The sequence below is a fragment of the Hermetia illucens genome, chromosome 4 (assembly GCF_905115235.1).
Source record: "Hermetia illucens chromosome 4, iHerIll2.2.curated.20191125, whole genome shotgun sequence".
NCBI lineage: Eukaryota > Metazoa > Arthropoda > Insecta > Diptera > Stratiomyidae > Hermetia > Hermetia illucens.
In genome coordinates this window covers 36162845-36186359 of record NC_051852.1, presented here as the reverse complement: position 1 = coordinate 36186359, position 23515 = coordinate 36162845, and the positions used below count along the sequence as shown (strand labels likewise).

The window sequence follows — 23515 nt, the reverse complement described above, 5'->3', positions numbered from 1 at the left end:
CTCGATTGAATTGAACACTTCACAAAATCATTTATTCATTTATTCAGGTTCAGTTCCCGACCGTGTTGCATGAGGCGATCATTTCACTTTTGGACAAGTTGCGCGACTCTTCCCTGATGAACACCGGCAGTGACCCGAAGCGTCTTTAATATGCCCACAACACTTTGAACTTTACTTTTAGGATTATGGTACAGCAATTTTACCCAGCGCACGAATTCTTCTGGCATTGGGTGTTGCCGAAGAGTATACGAGAAAAACCCGCGCGGGAATTCCATCAATATAAGCTTAACATTCTGGTTCTAAGCGAAGTAAGATTGTGAGACTCTGCAAAGTACTCTTCTTCCTCTTACCACACCTAAGGTAATGTACTGTGAAAAGCCGAGTAGTACTGAGTGGAAGCAGACGCAAAGCAGGTGTCGGGTTTTTTTTCTAAAGGCTACTGCAAAACGCGATCTCTTGAGCAAGGAGCCTTGGTCTGACAGACTTTTGACTGCAAGATTCTGGTCCAGGTTAAGGAACACCATAATTGTCCAATGCTATGCACCAATGGAGACTTCTGTTATAGTGGAGTGTGCTTTCTACAAGCAAACGCCCGCAGTTCAGGCTTCCTAAAGGTGGCAATATCATTAAGGTAGGTGATTTAAATGCCAAGGTGGGATCTAAAAACACCTTGCTCGGACATGTGATGGGGAAACATGGTCTTGGCGAACGAAAACCAAACTGATGCTCGTCATTGGTGGCACATTGTTCGAGCGTGGAACCCGCTTGGCAGTGGGAGAGCTATCTTGCTGAACGCACAACAAATATACTGCATAATCCGCCTGAGAATATCGATACTGGAAGTAGATGGATGAAAGGAAAGGGTTGAAAGCTCTACTGACCGCTACTAGCGATGCGAGCTTGACGCGCTCGAACTCCGATACCGATTGAAATCCCGAGAAGTTCACCGTAGTGTGCGCTGTGTCTCATCCACGACGAATTGAAGAGGAAGAAAAAAAAAACACTCACCACGGATCTTAACCGTATCGCATTCGGTGAGATTCCTCCTCTTATTGTGTCGTAGAATGCACATACGGACTGTTCTTCCAAGCAGGAAAGAAATCATTCCAACTATCAATGCACTCAAATGAAGTAAAGTTGCTGGGCTCGACGGTTTCACGGCGTTACCTATCGCTGCACCCCAAGTTACTGTACATTTACTACTTTTACTCGTATGAAAATCTTGGAATCCGAGACCTTTTCCAGAGAAAGGAAGAAAGGAATTATCGTGAAGTGCATTGATCACATCAACACCCTACGTATCATTTTGGAACAGTGCCCGGAGTTTAGATCTCCTCATCGATTTCGAGAAAGCTCTCGATAACATGAACAAGCAGTGCACCGGGAGAACTCTACGCAGGAGGAGCATTCCAGAGAAACTGGTAGCCATTATCAGAGGGACATAGGATGACGATCAATGGACTATCACCAAGTCAGAAACGTTAGCTAGATGAAGAAAAAAATCTTAACCGAGCGTTTTGTCCAAGGCAGAGGCAACTCATCAAAGGCTGCCTTACCTCCGTCCTGGGAGCAGCGTGACCGAAAGTGGCGAGAGGTGGTAATCGTTCCATTTATATATAATCGCAAACACGACATGAAAATCCGTCCCAAGTTCAAACCTACACCAGGCCGAAGTAATTTTTTTTGTTGAGGATGCTGGGAGTCCGTGGGCCATGCTGCTCCCAAGACAGAGGGCGAAGGTGAGACAGCGTCTGATGAGTTGCTTCTGCTCTGAACGAAATCGTCAGTTCTTCTTTTTGAATTTGGGCTTTTAGCCGAAAAAGAGGAGTTCGTGGACCATAAGGGAGGAAGTAAGTTGCTTTCCAAGTGGTCCGTTCCGTAATCGGATACGGACTCAGGACTCCCGGCATCCTCAACAAAAAAGAGTTAGGTAGATGGCTCTAGATTTGGAAGGAGAGGCAAGTCGAATTGGACTGAAGATAAACACCAACAAAACCAAGGTTCTCAGTCTGATGGGTAATTGCCCTCGATATCTGCATCAATGGCCAAAGCATCGAAAGCGTCGATCAGAAACTACGCTTATTAGATATAAGCGTGGTTTCTGCCGACGGTGGCATCGAACTGGATGCTGCCCGAGTAGTAACAGTATTAGTTCCACTTTCGCAGCCCTGTCTAAAATCTGAAAATGCAGTTATCTTCATAAGTTGAGACTGTTCTGTCGGAGTGTTTTTTCCGTGTTACTATATCGAAACAATCTCCACTGTTACCCAAAAACTCCAAACTTACGTCAATACCTGTCTGCATCGTATCATCCGAGTGCGCTGGCCTGACACTATCTCAGACAAAGAACTTGGTCGGCGCCCAGGCCTGGCAATCGTACGCGAAGATTGAAGTGGCAGTGGATAGGTCACACTTTAAAGAGGGATGACAATTGCAATCCATCATAAACCGAGCCCACAGATACGAATTCGAGCTTGACACAGTACGCGTAGTCGAAACCAGACTGCACTATAAACGTAAACCCAATTGTCCAAACTACAACCTTAGTTCGAACTGACCAACTACAGTCCAATCCTCCAGGTCATGCCACCTATGGCACTGAGGCCATAAACATTTCTGACAAATTTTTATTCAACCAACTGTTCCCACCACTCGAAACGTCCAAGCCTAGAAGACACCTTTATCTCGTTCCAAAGCCGCCCACCAGCCAATCCCTACCCTTGGACTTCGTTATTGTAGTTGACTCTCCTGAACAATGGTTTGATACTGTTGACCTCCATAAATCTTCTCATTCTACGCATCTTAATCAAGAGCGCATGGTTAAGCCTAGTATAATAACACTAGGCCAAATACCCATCCTTACTCAAGTCCGGAAGAACGGGGAAACACTCTTAACGGAATAATTCCCAATTCAATATTGTCCATCCCATATTTAATAAAACATTCTATCACTCCTACCTTGATAATTTCTAATCAGCATCAATTTAAATGTCAAATCTAATCGTAATATCTACCCTATTCACTCCCTAACAATCAAAAATTGAGCCAATCCTTCTCCCTTCCAATAATGCAGTTTACGACAATACCATAGGCCCGATAGTTCGTCCATACCCTGAAGCAATTCAACAAGTATGCGACGAACTGATCCAGCTACGTTCCCTTCACTTTGGCAAACTAATTTCACTTCACAATGATATCTTTTATGTCAAGTACAACCACAAGCCGAAGACTATTTAAAAATAGATGCTCTCCTCCGTAATGAAATCCATTTCCTTAACAGGTCAATCGAATCCACTTAAACTTCAGTCCTACCTTATCTATCTTTAGTAGACCATTAAATAGCTCATCGACATTGTGACTCCATCGAAACTTCCTGAGATTTAATTCACGAAAGGTGTTAAACACTCGGTTGAGCACGCACTTCTTGTCCTCAAGACTAGTGTCGTTCTTGGTATCAATCGGAAGACACCCTCACAGTCAGTCTTCCAGTAAGTAAATTTTTAGCTTTCTGGACGACCGTAAATCCCTAGTGAGTATTCAACAACACCTTTTAGCTTCCTATGCATACCCGGTTGATATTCCTCAACGTTCAATTCTTTTTAGAAGAGGGTTATTCTCCCTGTTCACCGCTGACATTCGCAAATCAGCTTTTCATCCTGGTCTCATCCAAATCCTTTAATACACCAGAAGCCAACTGTTGTCTGAATTCTATTACTGCATTTTCACAAAACCAATATAAATATGAACCCATATTCCAGGGAGACATGGAAATGACACTGAAAATGTTAGGACCCTGTCACTTGAAAACCACACTTCTATCCCAAAAGTTAAAGAAGTCACTTCAATTGACAATACACTCCTTCACTTCCCACATAACCCATATTTCGAAGGGGCCAAACTTTGCAAACTATGCCTTCAATCCCCTGATTCATGTCCTCAAACATAAATAATCTCAACTCTCAGAAAATTAAGCTGTTTTGACACAAGGTAGTTTTCTACACCGAAAATTATTCCCAATTTTTAAAACCTCACCATTAGCTCGGGATCATATTGATTTCCTTAATTTTGCTGATTCGCTTCAAATTTTGTTTGCCTAAACCCGCGGTTACCATTCACTCTTCGAAAACCCCATTGGTGGTATCACTCACTCCCAATTTCTAAAACCCCCAACTACTCTTTCAATCAAATCTTCAGAAGCATAGTAATTTCTACTCTTTGGAAATAAACATGGTAGTCCTGACAAGGACTGTTGGGTTAAATATATTGACCTACGTAGGTGTAGATCCTTTTGGCGATGTTTACTTCTTAGCAGCTGCCTTTTTGGGTGCGGCTTTCTTCGCTCCTCCTGTAGCTTTCGGTTTAGGTGCCTTCTTTGCTACTTTAGCAGCTTTTGGTTTTTTCTCCTTTGGTGCTTTGGCCTTCACACTCCCGGATTTCTTTGCAGCTTTAGCGGTCCCAGATGCTGCCTTCTTAGCTGCTGCAGGCTTCTTGGCCTTCGCTGCTTTCTTCTCTCCCGTTTTCTTTGGTTTCGCAGCCGCTTTGGGTTTCTTTGCTGCCGCCGCCGTTTTCGGTTTAGCAGCCTTTTCCTTCTTCTCCTTGGCTGGAAGTTTGAATGAACCAGAAGCACCTGTACCTTTAGCTTGGACCAACTTTCCAGAGGCAACAGCGCTCTTCAGATACTTCTTGATGAAGGGAGCTAACTTGTTGGCATCCACCTTGTAGTTAGCTGCCAAGTACTTCTTGATCGCAAGAAGTGAAGAGCCTCCACGTTCCTTCAAAGACTTGATAGCAGCGTTCACCATCAAGGACGTCGGTGGATGAGTTGGTTTCGACTTGGGTTTCTTCGGCCCACCTGCTGCTTTCTTTCCTTTCTTCGGGCTGGTTGCTGGGGGAGCGGCGACTGGAGCGGATTCTTCTGCCATCTCGAATCAATTCAATATCCTTCACAAACTATTGGGCACAAAATAACAAGCCAGAAAGTTTGACAATATCTATAAGGAGAATTTTCCATTGATATTGCAAGTTATGAGAAGCTGGTAGAACGGTAGTTGAAAATTTCAGTTTCTCTTTCCATTCGGTCAAGAATTTGTTTAGGAGTTTATTTGAAAATTTCCTTAATTTCAATTTATTCATCAATCACATTACCATAGACTTTAATCCATACAGCTCTATACATATCAATTGAAAGTCCGTCTCATTGTTGAAACTGTCTCTGTTCATGAACACCTTCTAATCCAGGCATATTCACCAACCTCCGATCTGATACACTCGAACCTTCAGTTTGCATCCCATTAATTAATACTATTAACTAAAATTTCTGCTGATCGCATATCATTATATAAACTTCCATATGTTCTCTTTGGGATCCATTTACAAATTTAATCCTGTTTTATAGAATTATCCAGCAAAATCCACTAGAAAGAAATAGATCCATTGGACCACTTGGAAAAATTTTGAATTTTTACTGCGACATTCTTTATGTGTCCTTCTTACACTACGTTCCTACGTAGCAAATTTTTTGCGAATTGAAAATGAAATATTTGAAGAAAATAAATGCAAATAAATATTTGAACTTCAAAGCGAGTTCTAAGTTTTGTGTGACAGTTTTAATGGACGCAAGGACATAATTTCGGGCTGCGAAAAACAACCATTTTTTTATTCTCTAGATAAATTGATATTAACTTATAGCCAACTTAGGGACTACCTTAACAGTTAAACTTAATCTAAGCTCTATCATAAAGTCTAGTCTAACTTATCACTAAAATATGTACAGGTCATTTTGGAGGAAAAGTCGAAAAAACCTCCACTCGTTGAGCATCAATCTGCACGGCCTTGGAAACAAAAGGACTGGAATGGCGTTGACATTTGACCAGGAGGTTAAGGGCATGACGAGCAAGGAAGACGTCGATACGTGGGGTTTGGTAGGGCTCTTAGAGGATCAGTCTGGAAATGTGTTTGGAGCGGTCCTCGTTTTTAAAAATGTTGGCGCAGTGGCGAAAGACTCTGCTCTCTTTAAGGCGGAGTCGTTCCATTTGGGATGATGAGGAACCGGACCAGCAAATGAAGCCGACAATGAGGAGTGATCGGATAAGCTGCTTATAACGAAACAACTTAACCCTTTCGGAAGTAGGGACGTTGTATTTTAGGATAGTATACAAGGATAGTGCTTTTGTTAGATGAGGGACGTGGGAGAGGCGGGAATTCATTGTCACTCCGAGGTATGTGACTTCTTTCACAGTAGGGAAAGGATCGTCGTGAATTTTGAGTGACAACGTTCTGATGTTACTTCACATTTTCGAGGCCATTCTCATGTTTCGATGGCAGACGATGGTCTCGCATATGTCGGGATTTGAGGAATGTTTCCAACGGGTGAAATAAATAAGAAATATATAAAAAAAATAAGAGTTCAGACGAGCTTCAGCGTGGGAGATGCCTTTGGTGGAAGTGTAAAGGATTAGGTCATCCTCTTATTGAAGGATTCGGATAGGACACGGGTGTGGAGTTGGTTTTGGGATGCCTGCGGTGAGCAGGAAGGAAAGGGTTACAAAAAGAACTGAACCCTGAGGAATATCGGCGGGGCAAGTATTAGACGAGGAAAGGTGCTGTTGAATGTTGACTAAGGGTTTTCACCCACCTAGAAAACTATAAATTAGCTTAAAGAGGTGCGGATGTAAATTGAGGATCTCGGAAAGCTTATACACGCCGGCGTCGAAGGATTTACTTGGGTGAAGGAGACAGGCTATGGTGGGTGTCCTCCAATTGGTACCTAGAAGGATATCAGTCTTGAGGACAAGAAATGCGTGCTCAGCCGAGTGTATAGTTCGTTTGGCGATTTGGAACTCGGATAGAGAGTTGTTGGAATCATAGTGCTCGTCTATGAGGGATTTAATGGTCCACTCGAAAATTTTGATGGAGGAAGATAGGATTGAGATAGGCCTGCAGCTATCAGGATTAAGTGGGTTAAGGTTATTTTTTAAAATGGGGACAACGCAAGTACTTTTCCAATCGGTGGGGAAGTGGACATTGAGGAGGCAGTGATTTACTATAGAGGAAAGTGTGGTGGAAATGTTGGGAACGCATTTTTTCAAAACAGGAAGGGTTTTTGTCGAGATCCACTGATTTTTTGTTCTTGGAGGTTGCAATTACAGCTTCTACTGAACTTGGGCTAACAAAGTGGATGGAAGGATCATCATCATGTTCATCGGAATGGATAAGAGGTTGGGAGAAAAGGTTAAGACTAGGATTAGGGCGGTAAAACGTTGGTAAGGATTGGAGTTGGTCTATACATTCGCTCACAACACTTTCGAAGTGTTGATCCCGAACGTGGAGGGGGCAATGGTGCGCTTGAAAGAAGTGGTTCACTAGAACCTTTTTCGGGAGTGGAAATATTTTGTGGAAGGATCGTGGTTTGTTGGGTGGATTTGCAAGTTTACCTGAGTTCGCTGAAAGTATCAGGGTTCAGTTCTATGTTGAAGAGGCGTTTGGGAGGTATAATATTGGTATAAAGGGTTAAAATTTTAGCTCGAATTGATTTGCCAAGGGAAAAGATATCGAGAGAATTGTAGAGAGTATCTATTTCTGAATAACTTCCGCCTTAAGGTAGGTTTATATTTGATATCTTCGAGGATATCGCTTGGGAGAGAAATTTGGTTGCGGTTGGTTAGCGAACGAATTGGTATCAGTTCGTCACATACTTGCTCAATTACTTCAATGTATTGACAAATCGTCCAATCTATGGTATCGTTGGAAACTGTTTCGTTGGAAGGGAGGAAGAGCGGTTTAAGTTTGAATTTGAGGGATCGATTGATGAGTTTCCAATTCTCCTTCTAGAAGTCAGGGACTAAGGTTGGAGAGGGCCCGATTGCTCTCTTGGGGAGTGAAATTTCTAAGATCACGGAATCGTGGTCATTGATACCGGGGACTGTTTCTAGATAGGAATAAGTATTAGAATTGGGTCTGAGGGTTAGATTACTGCTGATTAGTGGTCGAGGTAGGAATGGTAGTAACCTTAAATGTGAGAAGGGCAGGGCTGAAGTGGGATAGGTTGATATTAGTATGAGAGCTGGTTAGGAAATTCTGGAGAGTTTCCCTGTTCTTGTTCGACCGTACATCGAACCAGGATGCCTGGCATTGAGATCTCCACCTATAATTGCGAACCAGGATTTGTCTGCCCTCGATTGAGTGGCGTAGTAGGATAGGATATAACGGATGTCATGGGTATCAAAGGATTGATCCCGACAGTAGAGAGCAGCAACGAAGGTCAGGGACAATTGGGTTTCTAAGGAAACAAGGGTAACCTCAGCCGATTTAAAGTTATTGGGTGGAGGGAACAATTATTTGGCAAGGAAATAAGGATGGCCGTTCCACCACAGTTGTTTCGGTCTTGGGGATTGGTTCTGGAAAGGTTGAAATTTGGGAAAATGGGCCTATGCTGATAGTGCAGCCTGGTTTCACACAGGGTCACTATGTAACGATTATTCTCACCAAGAAATAGCTCGAGCTCGTGCCTACGGGTTCGGCCGATGATCGAGTTGATGTTCAACTCAATGATCTTAACGTCCATTATTGCTCAGGTGTTTTGGAGCATTCTCCCGGATCATGACTCTGGTGAAACTTCACGCAGCGGTAAGAAAGGTTTCTACACTGCAACACCTGTTTTTTCCGAATTATTTCGAATCGCACCAAGGTTTGTTATATAGCCTTGATGCCTGAAATATGCTCTTCGGGGAACGAGAAGTCAAAGGTGACCGGCCATAGATCTAGCTGGATGTTCATGGTCTTCGCCCAAGTTGTGACGAAACGTTTGACGCTGATCACGCTGGAGATTCTTGGTGCCTTCAATTCTTCTATGATCTCAGCAGGTGAGAAGGAAGCGTCAAGGCCTCTGAGGATTATGCTTGTTGTTTTCTCGGAGGGGAGGATATAGGTGGAGAACTTGTTCTTGTTTTCCACCAGGATTTTTTAGACGTAGAGTAATCTTCAGGCGTCTTTGTTAGAATTTGATGAGAATTAAGTTGAGAAAAGAACTAAGATGTTTTCCTTATCCTGTAAATATTTTCATTTTTTCCACCGCATACAATTGTTTAAGAGACCTCGTGCCTCCTTCCTCAGTGCTAGTACCTAATCTGATTTTTAATCAGGTAATTGTCAGGGAGGGCACGGGAAATAATATCTTCAATGTAATGAAACAGCTTAATCCTTTTGGAAGTCGGGATATTGTATTTTAAGATAGTATACAAGGAGCTGAAGGCACCAGTTGCACGGCCTAGTACCTCCGTTATATGAGGGCGGGAACTCATTGTCACTCCGAGGTGTGTGACTTCTTTCACCGGGGATAGGGGATAGGATCATCGTGGATTTTGAGTGACATCGTTCTGATGGCACTCCAACTTTTCGGGGCCATTCTCATGTTTTCATGGAAGACCCGTCGGGACCAATCATCGCACAGACCAAACCATCACATCTGATGGCAGCATCTGACGCCAGAACTAGAAAACACCTAGATTTAAGGCCATCGGTTAACCTACCATAAGCAGCCGCCACGTGGACCCGCCCACAGGTTCCTCCCAAATCATAAGATAACATGACCTGAACCTTATTTGAAATCACGGGAACTTCATTGGGAACTACAATGTGAAACAGGTTCCGGAACGATCTACAGATTGAGGACAGACCATTGTTACCATCCGGGTTTTGTACCACCAAATTATAGGTTTTCGAATTTTTTCCTTGAGTTTAAGAAGTTCTTTGGCCACCAAGAGGGGCGTTCTGAAACGGAACGGCTGGTCATCCCCAGACGTCCATATATAGGAAGATTTCAATACTATCAGAACATTTATTGGGTAGGAATGCCGCATAAAGGTTGAACAACATCGGACCTAAAACGCATCCTTCGGGGAGACCATTGCCAGCTTAAATGCTGTCCAGCCCTAGTTGATGGCGTCGATTGGATATTACCCTTGACACCCACAGAACGATTTCAGAAAGAAAACGGAAACGTGACTTTATGTCACACAGAGTCGGAAGATCCACCTTCTCGTAGGTATTCTTTACATCTAGCACCACAGCCAAAATCTGCTGACCCCTTCCCTTAGTTATCGAGATGTACAACAGAACATCATTAATGCAAGCAGACGTAGACTTACCTGGAGATCAGGCGTAATAGTTGCCGACAGGATTTTGTATTCCAATGAAATTATTGATATGAACCTTAACCATCAAATTTAATAGTTTGGCAAACACATTAATGAGCGGGATAGAGTGGTAACTCGTCAAAACTTCAGGGCCTTTAAGAGCTTTAGGGATGGGTACCACCACAAGCGGAAAGGACTTCAGGCACCAACCAGCGTACATACTGATAAATGATGTTGTGCTTAAGCAAAACGGCAGTAAGCTCTTCTTGACAGAAAGGCAGAGACACTTTAGGATATTTGAGGACATCAAGAAGAGGGGGAGAGGGAGGGCTGTACTGCCCAGCTAGATAATCAAGATATTCTAAAGTCTTCCTAGGATCACAAGTTGGGGGCCTGTCACTCCTTTCATGGATTTCCAGAAGGGCATAACATCTTTTGTCTCAGATAAATCAGGCCAAATTTCAGGTCAATGCTTCTGCTTCGCGTTCACAACTAATATCCTCCACCGCCGTTTGGCCTCCTCAAAAAGGAGAACATTTGTAGTGTTGGACTTAGTCCTAAATCGCCTACACGCTATTAACTTTCTTTTCAAATAGAACTTAATCTCTAGAACCACAACATCTTTGACTGGCCAGTGTGGTTAGTGCAAAGCCTAGTTTTATCAGTAATTTCCGTTTCCAAAAGGTTCGTTAGAGTGGAAATATCCTGTGGCGCTAGGTTGCTGACCCGCGCCTTTAACCAACTCAATTCAATCTTGAATTTAGGAGAGAGGTTGAGCATCTGCGTAGAGATGCAGATGGAAGTATGGTGGCTATTCGATATATTTTCAGTAATCGGATTCCAATGCCAACATTCTGGCAGAGCAAGAGCAGTGTCCAGAACCGAGCCCAATTGGTTTGACATTGACCGTGAGTTGTTAAAAGTGGGCATACCATTATTAAGGATGATAAATAAGGAATTGTAGATCGCAGCCTCTAGATATCTATTGCTGAGGTAGTTACCCAAGTCGCGATAACAGCATTGTTATATTTTTCACAAAAAGTCGTGAGCCTCCCAACAACCGTCCCAGTACCTCCAACACGGAGGAAAATTAACCGAAACAGTCACAAAATGGGAAGGGAGGTCACCAACTCAATAACGACTTAACCTTCAGAACCTAAAATATTAACGACAAAAATTTGTCTTACAACACTTGCCCACCCTGTTCGGATTGGCTCTGACACTAAAGTGTTTGTAAATTTGTCGATTTGATAATAAAAAATCGAACATAATAAATACGTGTTTGGCCTTGGCCAAGAACGATAGTGTGTTTCTGACAACATAGGCTAAGTACCAGCCTTTAGTCCTGTTGGTGTCTTCGCGGGTGGTATTAGGTTCCTTTTTTGAACTTTTAGCCTGCCGGGTCCCAGGAGACAAACAAAAATTAACATCGAAAGCAAAAATGGCTTCCTTTTTCATTGCTATAATATTAGCTTTTCTGTCTATATTGTCAATTACACGACTTTACTACAACTTCAATGAAACGCACATTTTTTAAGCCCTTTATCTTTAAAACTGTTACAAATTAAGGATATCAAACGTTTTGCAATAATACCAAACAGCCTGTTTGGCCAATATATGATAATACGAGTACTACAAACAACGACACGCAACGATGCTCTATTACGTTTCTATTCAGCAGTAAATTTCACCGCAAAGCAAAACACAACGGTACTTTTTTTAGTGTCAGCAGAGAGTACCAGGGTTAGCAAATAATAAGAAGCTGATGCGTATTAAAACAATAAACATATCATAAAAGTACTTGCACTAAATTTCATAGTTCCATTGAAATCAGCAGTGTTCATAATTCGCTGTAGGGTCTCAGCCCCAAAACCAAACTGACTCTGTATAAAGCCATGTATTATAATAATGTAAGGTCTTCATTGTAAACCAAACAGTTCTAAATATTTTTTTACAGTACAATTTTTTAACTAGTCTACTACTAATTTTGTTGCCACTTCCTACTTGGCTGTGTAACCTAAAAAAAGGAAGTGTGGTCGCATAATTAGTTCTTCTAAATAAATCGTGTATTATTATCTTCGTTTAATTATAACCCACCACATGAAAATGTATAGCATTCGAATGCCGGATATAAAAACATTGCACTGTTTTACAATTGCAAGGCCAGAAAGTGCAGCCGGGACGCCGAAATATACCAGCGAGTAAATGACAAGCCGTGCTGGCCAAAGTATAATAATATAATAGCCACTCACTTTTAGATTAGTTCTAGCTCTCTTTAGAGTTCCACCGATTGTTCAAATAAGCATTGCCTAGATATAAACCACTAAACACTAAACAGCAACTCTCTTGAACAAGATGAGTATTCCCAACCTTGGAAAATCCCATTGGTGGTACCACCCACTCCAATTTCTGAAACCCCAATTACTTCTTTAATCAAATCTTCGGAAGCATATTTTAAGCACTCTCAGAAAAGCTGTTTTACCAGTTTAGTTCTCTACACCGACAATTATTTCCAATTTTTAAAACCTTCTCATCATTAACTGGAGATCAAATTGATTTCCCAAATTTTGTTGACATGCTTCAAATTCATCTTGCCTAAACCAACAATTAGCATTCACAATCTTTGAAAACCCCATGGATGATCCCACCCACTCCCAATTCCTGAATCCCGGAACTACTTCAACCAAATCTTCAGAAGCATATTCTAAATTTCTACTCTTCGAAAATAAACGTGGTAGTCCTGACAAGGACTGTTGGGTTAAATTTGTTGATCTTCACAGGTCAAGATCCTTTTGGCGATGTTTACTTCTTAGCTGCTGCCTTTTTCGGTGCTGCTTTTTTCGCTCCTCCTGTAGCCTTCGGTTTAGGGGCCTTCTTTGCTACTTTAGCAGCTTTTGGTTTTTTCTCCTTGGGTGCTTTAGCTTTCACACTCCCGGATTTCTTTGCGGCTTTAGCGGTCCCAGATGCTGCCTTCTTAGCTGCTCCAGGCTTCTTGGCCTTCGCCGCTTTCTTCTCTCCCGTCTTCTTTGGTTTCGCAGCCGCTTTGAGTTTCTTTGCTGCCGCCGTTTTCGGTTTAGCAGCCTTTTCCTTCTTCTCCTTAGCTGGAAGTTTGAATGAACCAGAAGCACCTGTACCTTTAGCTTGGACCAACTTTCCAGAGGCAACAGCGCTCTTCAGATACTTCTTGATGAAGGGAGCTAACTTGTTGGCATCCACCTTGTAGTTAGCTGCCAAGTACTTCTTGATCGCAAGAAGTGAAGAGCCTCCACGTTCCTTCAAAGACTTGATAGCAGCGTTCACCATCAAGGACGTCGGTGGATGAGTTGGTTTCGACTTGGGTTTCTTCGGCCCACCTGCTGCTTTCTTTCCTTTCTTCGGGCTGGTTGCTGGGGGAGCGGCGACTGGAGCGGATTCTTCTGCCATCTCGAATCAATTCAATATCCTTCACAAACTATTGGGCACAAAATAACAAGCCAGAAAGTTTGACAATATCTGTAAGCAGAATTTTCCATTGATATTGCAAGTTGTGAGAACCTGGTAGAGCGGTAGTTGAAAATTTCAGTTTCTCTTTCCACTAGATGAAGAATTTATTTCGGAGTTTATTTGAAATTTTCCTTAATTTCAATTTATTCATCAATCACATTACTATAGACTTTAATCCGTATAGCTCTATACATATCGATGGAAAGCCCTTCTCATTGTTAAGACTGTCTCTATTCATGAACACCTTTAATCCACGCATATTCACCAACCTCCAATCTGATGCACTCGAACCTTAAGTTTGCATCCCATTAATTAATACTATTAACTAAAATTTCTGCTGATCGCATATCATTATATCAACTTCCATATGTTCTCTTTCGGATGCATTTACAAATTTAATCCTGTTTTATAGAATTATCCAGCAAAATTCACTAGAAAAAAATAGATCCATTGGACTACTTGGAAAAATTTTGAAGTTTTTCTGGGACATTCTTTATGTGCCCTTCTTACCCTTCGTTCCTACGTAGCAAATTTTTCTGCGAATTGAAAATGTAATATTTGAAGAAAATAAACGCAAGCAAATATTTGAACTTCAAAGTGAGTCCTATGCTTTGTATGACCCTCTCAACAGACGCAAGGACATCATATGGGGCTGGCGTCAGCATCGTCCTTTATTCAAATACAAGAAAAAATAAAACAACTTAAAATTTGAAAACTTCAGTTCAAGTAACAAATTTACATTTGGCACTGAAGGATAAAGGGGGAGGATACATCGTGTAGTGTGATCCTTTCATCCAGAATACGCCATCCAATTGACTTCAATTCTTTCGAGGGCTATGTGTTCTATGAGTTGATACCTTCAAATTGTTTTCATGGCCTAAAGGAGCGAAGTTGACCTTCTTTCCTATGATTTATAATCAATTTTTATATGTCCTTTTTCTAATTAAATACAGGCAATGCATGGCAAAGTACACTCTCAATCTCCTAATTCGGGAGCCGGCACGATCCTGATCCAGATTAACGAGGATCACAATTGAGCAGTGCTACTTCTTAAATAATAATAATAATAATCGTTGGCGCAACATATTGGATCAGGATCAGAGGAAGCACTTCATTCAAGACCATAACGGTTCACTAGTGCATTACAATACCCTATAGGAAGCAATGCGTTCAGCATTGCGCTCGCCGGAGGTTATTACCCTGATTTGCCTCAGGTACTCATTTACAACTGAACCGACTGGTATCCGACGTCAAATCCCACTGCCACCAGTGAGATTTGAAACGCTCTAACCACTCAGCTATCCGGACACTCTACTTATTAAAGGTGATTTTCAATATAATCGTGCTATCTGTGACCAATAGACTCCCTGCCTTATTTTCGCTTATGACGAAAATCATTTCTATAGTGCAATCTAAGGAAACGCTTTTGAAAAAACACTCGCTTTTTTTTGCCAAGTTTTCAGCATTTTAAATTTCAATTAAGTTCAAATGAGCCGAAAAACCCGTATCCTAGTATGTGACGTCACAAGTCAAGTAAACAATCTTCGATAGACCGCTTCCTGCTGACTTGTTCATTAAACCTGGTGGTACTCCCAGGCTTCCTGTCTGTGAAGTCGCTTCTCCGCTCGATGGAGTTCATGATAAGTCTCCGCGCGGGCCCGCGTTGTTTGAGAATGCAACATTACTCGGGGTGCCGCTTTCTTTCGTTCCATTACTAGCTTTACATTCATCGTCAAACCAGCTGTTTCGACTCTTTTTGCGGCTGGGGCCAAGTATGTTTGTAGCCGTATTTACGATAACGTTCTTCAGGTGATTGTGAAGATCATTTATTTATGCTTCATCTCCAGGATCTCTTCTAGGTGTTGTAGAAGGCTATGTTGTGGAGCACCATGCCAACGAGATAATGATCCGAGTCTATATTGGCCACCCTATATGCTCTGACATTCATCAAGGCTGGATTGTGAAGGCGTTCGATCACCACTTGGTCAATTTAGTTGAAAGTGGTCCCGTCTGGAGAGGCCCACGTATGTTTGTGGTCCGCTTTCTGTGTAAACCAGGTACTTCCAACAACCATTTCATGGTACACTGCTAATTGAATAATCCGCAGTACGTTATCATTTGTATTTTGATGTAAGCTATGGGAACTAACCTATCGCCTGAATACGGGCTCCGTCCCTACTTGACTGTTAAAGTCCCCAAGTATGAATTTCATTACATACCGGGGGCAGGCTTCGAGGGTTCGTTCTACTGCCTCGTAGAAGGTATCCTTCTTCGACTCTGCAGTCTCCTCTGTAGGGGCGAGAACGATAATGAGGTTTATAATATATTTCTAAATTCGCCTCGCAAACTCAGAGTGCATAGCCGTTCACTTCTGTTTACAAAGCCGATAATAGCAGGTTTCATTTTTTGGCTGACTAAAAATTTACTCCGAACACCTGATTGACTGGTAGTGACTCTTCTCCAGGAAGCCGGCCCATGTCCAGCGCATCTCCTGCAACGCTGCTATATCAGCCGTATATAGGGATAGGGTATCGGTTAGCTGTTTCTGTGTACACGGAACGCACGACATATGAGAAAATGCGCAAACAGTTCTACTACCCTTTGACCACCAAGTTTGCCTTACCAAAGTTAAACTTGGCAGGCTTGAGCATGACAGGGAGTCGGGGGATCTGAACATCAAACTCAAGGGGCTGAATGATTGGCATCAGGTGCAACGTGAGAGGGGATATGAGGGGATTGGGAAAGGCAACGCACAGGAAGGTTGGAGAAAACAAGAGCAAACCGGTTAGGATTTTAGATATCTCTTGAAGAAATTTTCGTAAAGAGAAAGAGGGCTGAGGCAGGGAAAATATACATTCCGTGACAGAATCATAGATAGAGGCGGAAAGGAAAGATGGTTTCGCCGCGAAGAGAGGATTTAACAGCTATTAGGACTCCTCCGCCGGTTATCTTGCCAAGAGCACCACAGTCTCTGTTACAACGTAAGACAGAGTAACCTTCAAGAAGCACGGAATCTAAAATCCTGCCATCTAACCAGGGTTTAGTAATACATATGACGTGTTGTTGGAATCCTAGGGCACATAACTTAAAATCCAACAGCTTGATCCATAAGCCCCTAACATTTTGATAAAAAAGTCTAAAATTATGAAACTCATTCAAATTCGGCGAGAAAGGTGAACGGGCTGAAAATCTTCTCGTAGCTTAGTCCTCTGATAAGGCTCGCAGCCAAAAAGAAGAATGGGCGATAACATCGAAGTCATGGAAATATGTCACTTTAAAAGATGCTATCACTCAGTTTGATGTAGGCAAGTATATCATCGGAAGTGGTGGAGTATGCTAGCCTCGTCAAGGATAATTGTTTCGGTGGCGAGGCAACGTTCAGCAGTGGGTCGGAGGAGCGATATTCGGGATAACAGTAGGTAAGGCCTGTGGTTCAGCGGTGGTCGACGGGGCGCAGGAGGGAGTACACGAAGGCGCCAATGCAGCGACAGTAGGACGATCATCAAGGCTGCGTAGCGCAGCCGATTCCGAACGCGTTCCTCGTATAGAAGACACTGGAATAGTGCGTGCAGACAAAGAAGAGGTGGAGGGGGGGATAGTCTCAACTTAGGTATAGCACCAGTATTGATGGCCCCAGTCGACGGCAGGCTATATGTAGAACTAGGCAGAAGCGTCTCAGAAACAGCAAGTTATCGAACCAAATTAGATGGTATCTTTGAAACTGCATTTTGAATCGACGCTAAAGTCGCCGTGTGTTGATGCAGCAGTTAAATAGCATCAGATAAAGTGGTACTACCGCAAGCGCTACATGGCTAAGAAATGTTCGAAGAAAATGTTGCTCGGATGTCTAGGAAAGCAGAGAAAATCTCCAGACATTTGGTGTTCACAGGCATACCACAGTACCCACCGCAGTCCAGAAATTTTGAGCAAATCGATTCCGGCCCCTTGCAAATAGCACAGAGTATGCCATCGATAGGCGAAGAAATCGCCATAAGGGATATGAGAATGAATACACTTAATCACAGATGGAAAATGTTACTCCGGGTAGTCACTACTATATTCAGTGACCGGTAGAACGAAATAAAATTCAAATTGGGCGCACTCGGCAACAAAATTTGATGAAGCTAAAGAACCATTTTCAACGTCAAACTACATACATTAAGGAATATATTCAATAGATCCAAATGTTAGCGTAACTTTCTAAGGCAATATAATCAATACAATTTTTTGAAAGAGTCTATTTATTAAATATATTTAATTAAACAAATTATAATTAACAGAAAGTAGTCAGGAAAATTGAAAATAAATATTATTCTATAAAATATGAAACGGATTTTCGGAGCTCTCATTGGAAGAAGAACTGTGGGGAGCATTCAGGTGAGGATTGTGCGTGTGCCGATTAGCGACCATCGGTGGAGTAGCAGATGAAGCATCTGTTGGTGGAGCGTCTGGTATATCCGACACAAAAGGAAGAGAATGCTTCCGCTGCCTGATTTTTTTCACGATTTTTAGCACTTCCATTTGAAAATCAAGTGTATCACCCTCGTCGAAATCTTCAAGAGAAGGGAGCAATCCTTTGAAAAATAAAAGGTGCCTATTTGGTTTTTCCTTCAGAGCTGCAATGATTTCTAATTCAACAGGATCCATCTTCTTTCTTTTTGATGTAGGCTTCTTGAAGGATGATTCAGGATTGTTGGTTGCATCAGCATAATGTAGTATGTTTGGAAATGACTGTATATTCTCATTTTTAACAGTAATATGCGCAACACCAGCACTATTATCATCGAAATTTTCAGAGAGAGTTTCCTCTGTTTCTCTTTCTTCAAATATCTTGTCCAGGAACTGCAACTGAGATGCATAAATGTAGGCTTTCGCTTTTGATGCCCTTGCTCCTGATTTTGCCTTAGTTTTAGCAATTGATTTTCGATATGAATCCCTCACTTGCGTCCATTTCTTTAGAACCTGTTTACCTGAAAAAAAATTATTTCGTTATACAAAATATCTATCAACTATTTTAAATTTGAAACTCCTTCTAATATAGATATTTATACTATCTCTATTTGGCAAATGCTTGTAATTTCTCAGGTTTTGCGTTGCACTTATATCGGGATTTCGACTATAAGTAAGATTGACCGAGACGTTTGTTATGTAATTTTGGACGGTGTTGCGATCAGAGCGAAAGTATCGCAAATTTTCTAAATTGTTTTGGCGGAAAACCTATAAGGATCGTCCATCCTTCAACTCGATGCACATCAACTATAAAGGATATTCGTCTACAGTTCTTATGACAGAGCTGCAAAACTGTCAATTGTGGAGCTAGCATAATCGGGTATACCTGAAGATAAGTGCCTTTCAGAAACACAGAACCCCAAAATAGCTTTCTATCCATAGGAGATGGTTTCCATAATCATCACATCAAACCCTACGGTGGACATGCCAAATAGTACCTGCGTGATCTGAAGGAAGACCTGAAACCATAAGATGCCCTTAAGGAGACTCAAGACAAACCTAGGCCATCATTAACGAAGCCAAAAGCGAGAAGCTGCGGAAATTAACCCAATGAGGTGAATGCACCCAAAAACCCAAGTCTGAACCGACGAGAGGGGAGATCCCAGGTAGATGAAGGCAGAGCTCAGGAAGTCCACCATTAGCTATGCAGGCGCCGCCAAGGGCATTCGACTGGCCATACTACTAGCCAACGTTTCCCGAGCAAATACTCACTTGTGAGGAGCAGGAAGCTATCGAAGACCTTGTCGTCAAGTAGATGTACAAGGGATGGAATGCGAAGCTTGTATTCACCGGGATACGCTTCCGACCAGGTCACGTACTGGTGGACTATGCGACAGAAGACACTGCAGAGTGGCTTGGCACCATAGTTCCTAAATTGCCAGGCTGGGAAGGAGCAGAACTGTCAACATGTGCTGGGGATTATATACCAGGAGCACACATGGTGACGGTGTTTCTCCCGAAAGCGCAACAATAGAAACGAAAGATCTCAAGGACCTCCTAATCGCTCAGAGTGAGGACAACCATACGCGATTATGGAGAGTCTTCAGAAGCAAGGTGGAGGGAAGGGTAGACTCCTCACGATCGTGGTAGATGACCAATGCCTGGAGGCAATCAAATGCCAAGATTGCTTTATCATATACATGCACGTCCACAGGAAAAAGCAAAGAAAAGATACTTCAGAAGAAATATCGCGTGAAAAACCTACTGAGGACCTCGAAGGGATCTCGGAGGTCATAGAGGCTGAAAAGACACGATCAAGCAAGGAAGTAGGCATGCTGCCCAGTGAGGAGGAGAAGCTGATCGAGGTGGACCTGATTCTTCTAGTGTTTAGAGTGCACACCGACTTGCATGAATGCGCCATGTCGGAGGAAGATAGTGATACTCCGACAGTGTAGAAGATCTACAAACAGATAGATAAGGTAGCTCATGTAAAATTCCACCATGAAAGAGCAGTTTCAAGAGCAATCCCTCAAGGACCGAATTGGAGTAGTCTGGCTCAATGATCCTTGGTGCACCGGGAGTAGATTCGTGGTCTGCAAGGAAGAATTATGCAGGTAATTTGGAACTCCTCTTGTGAAAAACCAAGAGCTTGCGTAAGTCTTAAACGTAATTTGAAATACACACATATATCTTTCAGAGTTCTTGATCGGAGACCTTATGGCTGTGCAAGTCCCACTTGAAGCCAGATGGAGAACTCGAGAGGCAGTTATGGCATCGGGCTAATTCCCAGGAGACGATATCCGGATTCAACAAGAACTAGTCGTCAGATTGGTGAAGTTCTGTGAGAGGAGGGCGCTACCGCTTTTCCTTCGCCGCGATGCCAACGCCCACCACGAAGTCTGGGGACCCAGCGACACTAATCGAAGAGGTAGTATCTTCTTGAATTTATTCTTAGCAATAGGTTCGAAGTATAAAATATATTGAACACCCCGACATTTGTAACACCAGACAAGAAGTGACAGACATAACTTTAAGGAATTCTCCGACGAACGGGTTGATCAAAAATTGGAGGGTGCCAGATGAGCCATCAATGTCAGATCACAGTATAATCAGATTCGAGAACTCCGAAATAAAAAGAATAATAAAGAATCTCAACACGTTGGAGTAGCAGAGCAAACTGGTAGAGTTCAGGGCTGTGATATACTCTTACACTGACGGATCCCTCACAACGGAAGGAACTATAAGGGGCAGATCATCGCTATTCTGACAGACAGCCAATCGGCGATCAAGGCGCAAAGGTTCAACTAGGTGAACTCAGGTGTGGAACTGTCTTGTGAAATTGAACACGACCAGTTCCTACAATAAGGTCTGGATGCTCTGGATTCCAAGTCATGTTGGGTAGGAATGCAATGAGGCAACGGATCAGAACCCTTCTATAGAATCAAAATCGGGTTTGTGGCTATGACATTAAAAAATGAAGAGAAGCGTCTGAGGGAAATATGTTAGACGAACCTATCAGGAATGGAGCAGTCCAGAGTGTTTATGAGGGAATACGAACTCAGGCCTAACCTCCAGATTACAATGGGAATACTCACTAGTCACTACCGCCTAAACTATCACCTGGCGAAGCTGGGAATACCTACGGACACTGCCTGCAGGTTTTTTTTTTTGTGAGGAGGGTGACAAAACCTCCTTACGCCTTCTGGGATAGTGTCCGGCACTTGTGTAAAGTAGGTCGAGGCACCTGGGTGAATACTTAATACTTGATCGTAAGTTGAAATACTTGGAAGTAGGGACTATATATTAAAATCCCTGTCGGTTATAGGGTTGCTTGGCATAATAATAATCGTTAGCACAACAATCCAATTGGATCAAGGTCTTGTGTGTTAGAGCACTTCATTCAAGACCGTAACGGTATACCACAGGATTACAGTACCCTATAGAAGGCAATGTGGTCAGCATTGCACTCGTTCGAGATTATTACCCTGATTTAACTCAGGTACTCATTCACAGCTGAGTCGGCAGGTATCCGACGTCAAATCACGATACAAATTCCACCGCCACCTTGCATATGAAGGGCTTGTGCTCTAACCACTCAGCTATCCGGACACACCGGATACCACAGTTTGACATACTATAGTTAGTAAGTAGACTATAACCAGTAAAAGGGACACAATCATTCTTTCCCTTAATAGAATAATACATATAATGTTCTATTTCTTGAGGCGTCTTAAAGCTCTTTCTATATAAATTCGGCAAGCTTCCTTTTAGGATCAACTGCTCTAAAGACGTTTCATTCCGAGGATAATGTTTCAATGATTTGATTTCTTAAAACAGGGCTGATTTTCTTTTACCTTTCGATTTGGGAAAATATTTTGCGTTATGCGTTATGCAGATAAGTTCTCCAAACGAAATGTTTTTGGAGGAGTTGATTTTTTCCAATACTTGTTGTATTTGTATCGAAAGTACTTTTGTTTTTGATTTTGTTTTGTCGTTTTGGTGCCAACGGACTCTTATATTTGACAAAAATAGATTTTCCAGGGTACCATCATCCCCTATCATCCCTATACTCAAAGAGTAAACCAGGCTGGACTATTCCAATATCCACTTGCTGGTTGAATCCCACCTATGAACGTCATTAAGCCCAAGATGATAACAATGTTCATAAAGCAGAGCAAAGAAAGGTCGACCGAGTTTAATAAAACCCCTTCCATAAGCTTGAAAAAATGCTCTGTCTCTATCAACCCCCCCCCCCTCCAACATTATTCGACCATTGCTTACTGAATGCTAATTTCCCCTCGAGCTGGAAGTGTGCTCAGTTCTCATCCATCCCAAAAAAAACGAAAGTTATCTCCTCCCACATAACTACAGACCTATCTCTGTCCTTTCAACCTCTGCCAAAATCTTCGAGCGGACTATTAAGTTAATGATAGAGGATTGCGATAAAAACTACTTTAATACGGACTTCCAGTTCACCAGCCACATAGATCATTCAGTTGAACATGTCCTTCTTGTCCTGAAAACCGACGCCTTGCTTGGGATTAGTCACAAAACACCTGCAGTAGCCTGTCTCCTTGACATAAGGAAACTTTCAGCGATACGTTCCTCCATCCAAACAAAACGGCTTACACCGCTCATTGCCCACCTTCCCTTCCTAATCCCTTTTTCATCCTTATCCCTATTTTGGAATTACCGGCAATAACAACTGAAGGTTTTTGTTAACTTTCTTCCGGGTATCCATTTATCTACAATCAACAATATAATGGACTTTTATTAGGTAAAGTTCCATCGTTTTAACCCTAGATTAGCTTAGCTTCTAAGGTTGTTAGGTTAAGTATTTTTTAAATTGTGGGGTCCAAATTTATTAATGAAAATGTTTTTCCACAAATATGAGTTTTTCTATGCTCACCCATTTCGGCTTTTTTAATGTCGTCAAATTCGACAAAATTGGTCACAATTTCAATACAAACGTCTTTCCACGCTTCTTGCGTCTTGAATTTGTCTTTGTACTTTTCACACGTTCTGTCCCACAGTACCGGTTTAGATTGCACAGCACAGATCAGCCGGTCCACATCGATATCCGGTAAACAGTTCATTTTACCCAAAAAAAAAACCAACAACTTTTAACAACTTATCGTTAACATCCACTCGCTGTGAGCTCAAAGTCGAAACTGAACCGTGCGTGTGTGCCTTCAGTGCTTTTCGTTCGCTGCACACGAATTCGAATCGTATTGAAACCTGATAAAACCGAGTCGTGTCGTGTAAGTATTCGGTACCATACGGTTTCAATTAGGTGGCCGAACAGACGCCGAAATGAAATCGAAACATCGTTTCACACTTGTCCAATAGAACCGTATCCGTGTCAAACGAGCCTAACAAAACGTGTGTTTGTAGCTGCGAGAATTGAACAAAATACATACAGTGAGCAAAATTGAAATTCGGACGCCGAC

At 42.3% G+C, this 23515-nt stretch overlaps 3 protein-coding genes across 3 annotated transcripts; all 3 read right to left on the bottom strand.

Moving 5' to 3' along the window:
- Positions 1–4298: 4298 nt before the first annotated feature.
- LOC119653477 (histone H1-II-like) lies at positions 4299–4963 on the bottom strand. The gene has a single exon (XM_038058099.1). It carries the CDS (start codon positions 4920–4922, stop codon positions 4299–4301), a length of 624 nt encoding a protein of 207 aa, XP_037914027.1. The 5' UTR covers positions 4923–4963.
- Positions 4964–12891: 7928 nt separating this feature from the next.
- LOC119655427 (histone H1-II-like) lies at positions 12892–13597 on the bottom strand. The gene has a single exon (XM_038061318.1). It carries the CDS (start codon positions 13554–13556, stop codon positions 12936–12938), a length of 621 nt encoding a protein of 206 aa, XP_037917246.1. The 5' UTR covers positions 13557–13597; the 3' UTR covers positions 12892–12935.
- Positions 13598–17930: 4333 nt separating this feature from the next.
- On the bottom strand, positions 17931–23217 carry LOC119653474. Its single transcript, XM_038058092.1, has 2 exons — positions 22975–23217; positions 17931–18586 (listed from the first exon to the last, which is right to left on the bottom strand). Exons 1-2 carry the CDS (start codon positions 23159–23161, stop codon positions 17931–17933), a joined length of 843 nt encoding a protein of 280 aa, XP_037914020.1. The 5' UTR covers positions 23162–23217.
- Between the last annotated feature and the right edge of the window lie 298 nt (positions 23218–23515).